Here is a 6123-nt window from a genome sequence, read left to right as displayed (position 1 = left end):
ATTATATTCAAAACTGTGACATAATTTTTTATAGTCGATGCTATTTTGTAACAAATATAAAATAATAACGATAGTACCACTTTTGTGTCGCATTACTACTGAACAACGTTTAGTTATTGCAAGTAAGCTAATATTTTTTTGTCCAAATTTACCATATAATCTGCCACAAACACCTTCAAAATTAGAAACAAAAGCAAAAATTTAGAAAACCTATAATACTCTGGCAGTTATGGCCAATAACCAAACTAAAAATACCCCCCAGTTAGGTGGTACCAGTGCAGTAACTAAACGTAGCACATTTTTTCTTCCCAATCCGCTTTTGCCGCGGGAATTTTAAAAAGTTGAAAAGTTTTAAATGTTAGTTATGTAGATCTACGTAATTATTTTTTAAAACTGAAACATTTATGGACATTCTGAGAAGTTCACTATTATGGTTTAACTCAATACAATATGGATCTGTTAATTTGTAAGTATAATGTTCGATTGTAAACAATTGTATCTATTAACGCATACAAATTCCGCAAAAAAACATTTTTAAAATATTTTTTAGCTTTTATTTCTATCGATAACTAAAAACAACTACAATAAGTGTAAATATCTAGTCATAGTAGGTAGGTATTGTGCCTTATCTTGGTGCCACATCGGAAATGGGCTTTGCAACACTAGTGCATGAATTTTGGCCTATAAGAAATATTGCAACATATTCTGTGATTTAATTTCCAGTTCACTCAGTCCATTGGTACTGCCGATTACCTCTTAGGTAGTGTCGATTTACTGTCAAACCGAGGTGCGAGTGTGATGTGGCCGATGTGTCGTGAAAACACTAGACCATTACTTATTCAAAATCTGCGTTTAAAGCTTCTTGACTAAGTTGACCAAGCTCTATAGAACCGGGCAATGAACTTATAGTCCGGGCACCATTACGTGTGGGAATCGAACCCACATTTAAGTACACCCGTGCCCTTACGAGCACTATCTTCGTCTTAAGCGTCATCAGGTAGGTAAAGTTGTTTATGAGGTATTTTGGGAATAAGAAAACAATAAAACAAGCAATCAAACAGTTATCTGCCTTTATTCTGCTTCTCTTCATAAACCAGCAGCCATAATCATTCGTTCGGTACCATTATAGGAAGAAAAAATTGATACACTATTACATATTACTGTTACAGTTTGGTTTGAATAATGTGTTACAGCTGAAGTATTGTGTAGACTTTATAATTACTATTATTATTATAGATACATGCGAATTATGAAAACCAGGGTGCAACGCGATTTTGCCTTGTAATTATTATTTTAATTATACCTTTAACGGGACTAGCAGTTTATCGTTAAATTATATCATTTGTACTTAGCATTCTATGCTCGATCTATTACGCTAATGTTTGATGGGAGTCAGATTTTTCATTTCAAAATAACATTTAAATTTTATACAATAAATTCTGTGGAAAGACTTTTTGTGTATTTGTTCTTTTATAAGACAAATGAAGGTTTTTATAACTTAGGTATATTACAATATCTGTAGTGTGTGTTGCATGAGAAACCTGACTCCTTATTATAAGTACAGGGATTACGTGCAATACCGCATCGCACAATTTTTAAGTCACTGTATACCTTACTGCTTGTGGCGTGTGTAGTGGTGTGTGTAAGTCGATAAAATTATCCGTTCCTAGAATGTGTTTTTTTAGTTTATGGCCAAACGTTCCTTTTTTAAATACACTTTTTTGCATTTGTAATAATTTTTGAAAATATAAATTTTGATAATATTTTTTCCTTTTGTTCCTAAATATTAATCCAAATAGTTTTTTTATTATCCTTAATATTGTATTTACAATTTTTCAACAGCCGAAAAATATGTTCAATTTTTATAATATTATTTTTTAACGACTCTTGTTAAGTAGTAGGTAACAGTACAAATATTAATGATCACAAGTTGGTTTTCATTGGTCATTAACATACAATATTACAATTACAACCTTATTACTATTGGTTATACAGTTAACAGCAGGTCTTTATTTGAAAACTATCTAACTAAATTATTTACATAGGTACGTAATATTCTGTGAGAGGTAAGATCTTGGAAGTATAATGTTATACAAAGTTACTTTTCAAAATCCGAAATTCGTCGTCAAAATGGAAAGAAACGGTTTGTTTTTGAATTTGTTTGTTCCGAACTATCGATAAGGCACCTGTCTCCACAGACTTGGTGATGTAAATATAACGCGTAACGTAATAGTGATGTCGATGTATCGATGATCTACAAGCCACAGCACATCGAAAACGCTATGCTTTGAGTATTCTAATGCCTTTTATAAAGTGAACGTGATTTCTCTAAGACACAACACGAGTCTAAAATTTTATTTGCGCATATTCCTCGCTCGTGTTTATCTCTTAAAACATAATTATATATAACGTCAAATTTTAGTATTTTTGGAAAATCTACATTTCATAAGTATATTCTCAAAATCTACATTTCCAAATGCGAGGTAATTTTATTAGTTTAACATTCACTGTTCGAGAAATATGCGCAGTAAAATTGTCTACTTTTAAATTGCAAGACCCCCTGTTAATGTATTTTCTATGAAAAAGGTGAACATTAATAATATTTTAATAAAACCAAACTGTTTGATGAATTTAAAATGATATAGTTAATATCGCCACAAAATCCAACTTGAATACTGCCTAATTACAATAAACTTTTTTAAAAAGCTATGAAATTATACTTAGTACATAAAACTAATAATACATTTCATTAAAATCAAAATACGGAAACAATATTTACAGTTTACGGCAATATTAGATAATTATATTTAATTAATCTATACATATCGTTTTATACCTATCTATCAACAAAAAACCTACTATAGATTAATAAAAAATTCTTAGTAGGTTACTAAGATTGACGACACATTTTAACTACTTTCATAATATCGATATTAATCTTATAACTATAAAGTGCAACATTCGCTAAGTAGAACGAAACAACTCAGAGTATTTTAATAAATTAATGTATCAGCTACATTACATTGTTATTGACGTAAACTAAACATAATGTAATATATATTTACAAAATGCAATAATATCTTTACAAAATATAAACTGAAAGTCTGGAAATATCTGAAACATGAAATCATAGTTGCCCCTCAGTGGTTTTGTTAGGCCGTCGCTGTTATGAAAAGGGTAAAAAGTTTTTATTTTGTTAGCGTTGGTTTGTTTCTTCCATTTTTTGTTCCTTGTTTATTTTAAATACAAAAAACGGGAATGGAAACTTTGAAATGCAAGAGAAAGTGTATTTTGACGATTCAATTTTATTACTTTGTACTAGTAAACACCTACATTAATCGCTACGACATTCCATTCATATCATTGTAAACTACATCGAGACGAATATTTCAGTCGAAATTTGTTTTTATAATACATTTACGTTACACTTAATACTATTTACCTACTTCCACGTTTTATATTGGCTGGAATCGCATAAAGATTTGCGGTTAAGGCCAGACATTTCATAATAAAAAACAAAAGGAAAAATTCGCCTTTTATAAATAAGACACTATCGATGCAAATTATATTGAATATCGAGACGAGATCACGAATCTACGTGCAGATCTTAAAGCGAAACCATCGATATCGATAACAATGATCGCTGCTCATCACTAGACATTGTCGTCGCTTTGTTTTATAGATGGTGGACGATGATTGGTTATTTTTTGTTAATTTAGACCATTCCTTTGGACATCATTCGGACAGTGTTCTTGAGCGCCTGTCGTTTGTTACAGAACCATATTCTGATGACCTCACGTTCGTAGCCGAGCTGATGCGCAAGACCAGTAATTTCAGTTCCTGAAATTAGAATAATAACACAATTTAATAATTATGTTTGACGGTAATTCTGATTGTAATTATTTAATCATAGAGTAGATATGTAAATTGACCGCACCCGCCTGATATAATGAGTTAGACGATCAAATTAAGAAACGGTTACGTGACTGGTATTTAAAATACTCATGTTATAAATATAATCTTAGCTGTTACAGTAATCATATATTTATTTTCTACACGAAATTGACTTTATATTCATTTACCAAATAAGTATTAGCCACTACTAGAGTAAGATTTATTTATAAAAAAGTACACCACTATGCCCGGTTTCTGAGTACCTACCTACATTTAGCGGTAGTGTATCTATTCAAAAGCGTTTTTTCACGCTATTCAATAGATAAACTACCGTTTAATGTACCTCAGAAACCGGGGGTAAGCCAACTCGTCCGAAAGTAGAGAAAAATAATTATATCAGTCGACAAATGGTTCAGACATTAAATATTACAAAAATCTAAATCAATATAAAACTTAATCATCAATTCCCATCACATTTCATATCCAAAACCTATCCACTTAAAACACGACAAATGCCTGAAATTGTTTACCTTAAATTAACCCTCAAACGTATTTGAAATCAAACGTCAAAATACTAACCAGATGGATGGGTGTTCCTTTCGAAATGCGCGTTGAGTAACTCCAAAGCCTGAGGTGTGAACGAAGTTCGCCGTTTTCTCTTCTTACTCGGTTCCATGCCAATAAAATCTGTCAGATGGTTTTGACCGGACGCGTACCTGTAATAACCGGAATTTTCAACCTTAGTCACTCAGTAACAAAGTCTATTTTGTTTCGCTTTAGAATTTATTCGACCGGTCCTTTTACCTGGGTGATAAAGCAAGTGTAGGATTGTGATTTTACTAAAGACGCCGATAAAAATGAGTGTTTTTATAGACGTGTTTAGAATGCTTATGAAGCGAATATGAAGTAAATAGATATAATAGCTTATGAAATAAATATAATAATAAAAGAACTATACTATATATAACTATAACTATGTGTCGGGTAAAAGAGGTGATTCTTATAACGAACGTATTTTTCTTAAAAATAAATATCATGCATACCGTACGAATCTTAATAAATAAATACAGGGACACGTGATAAAAAAATACGAAATTTTATTTCGAAATATAGTAGCTAAGATATTTTTTTCCAATCTTTCCTTATCCTGAAACTGACCAGCTGGACATTTATAAACGCATATATTCATGTTTTTAATATTATTATACAATATAGATACGTTGATGTTAATAATAAGCCTTGCTCTGGTTTCATAATACCAATGTCATTTGAATACTCTTACATAAATGTATTTTTATTTACTTTTTTCCTATCATATTTATTCATATTGTTTAATGAGATTGGTGAATAGTGATAGCGGACTATTTAATTCACTAGAAAGTATAATTAAATCGCACCTTGACTTTATTTTAACACCTGAGTGATCTATTTTAAAAGTCTGGTTAAGAAAAGGAATGATACGATTTTTCTATGGGTACGTCGCGAAAATTAAGTCAGCAGTCGTTAAATTTTAGCATAGATAAGAATTTGATTACTTTGTCGTTAGGCTACGATGGCGATGACTTGGGAAAGTTTGACAATTTATTGCCAACAGCACTAAAAATGGAAAAATGCATAATCCATGAAAGTGGAACTTACCGCGCTTCAAATCATTGCCTGGAGACATACCGTAAAATACAACATGTATGTTTTTTTATGTTGTTAATCGAGTTTATGTTCAGATAACAAAGTCGGAGATTTTAGGGTATAGATATATACTTAAAGAAGGCATCACTGATCACACGTTCACTATTATGAGCTATACTTATAAGCTTAACGAATATAAGTTATCGCGATTTAGACTCTTTTAAATGCTTCGATTTTCAGTTGAGGTTTCAAAACATATAGCCTTTGGTAGGGAAACAATCCTTTTGGCAGATGGATCTGCTAAAAGACGTATCTTCTTTTATTCATATTATGGCGTTCCTACATAATTGATAACTGCATCATAGTTTACGCCAAACTATAAAATTAACACTGCAAGTTACGTAGGCAATACTCAGTCAGTACAGACTTAATATTATCTTAACATATCAGAAATTAATCGTAAGTACATTTCTTAGAGGTATCAAAGGCTGTACCGGGAAATCAGCTTGCACATACATTTATAGAGTCCAATAATACGCGTTACACGTTTGAAATACCTCTGACCTTTATAGAGAGCTTCTACGAACGGCACGATTGGATCCA

At 31.3% G+C, this 6123-nt stretch overlaps 1 protein-coding gene across 13 annotated transcripts in view; it reads right to left on the bottom strand.

The window, feature by feature from the left end:
• Nucleotides 1–1053: 1053 nt before the first annotated feature.
• pdm3 (POU-domain protein pdm3) overlaps nucleotides 1054–6123 on the bottom strand; it is a 145250-nt gene continuing 140180 nt past the window's right edge. For all 13 annotated transcript variants that reach the window (XM_076121322.1, XM_076121319.1, XM_076121318.1 and 10 more), the window contains 2 exons: nucleotides 4474–4610; nucleotides 1054–3840 (listed from right to left, as the gene is read on the bottom strand). In XM_076121322.1, the coding sequence (XP_075977437.1) occupies nucleotides 3716–3840; nucleotides 4474–4610 (262 nt within the window). In that variant the 3' untranslated portion in view covers nucleotides 1054–3715. The remainder of the gene's footprint in view (nucleotides 3841–4473; nucleotides 4611–6123) is intronic.

The sequence above is a fragment of the Anticarsia gemmatalis genome, chromosome 13 (assembly GCF_050436995.1).
Source record: "Anticarsia gemmatalis isolate Benzon Research Colony breed Stoneville strain chromosome 13, ilAntGemm2 primary, whole genome shotgun sequence".
NCBI classification, from domain to species: Eukaryota; Metazoa; Arthropoda; class Insecta; order Lepidoptera; family Erebidae; genus Anticarsia; species Anticarsia gemmatalis.
Note: the sequence above shows the minus strand (reverse complement) of the source record. Positions and strands in the feature narration are given on the sequence as shown.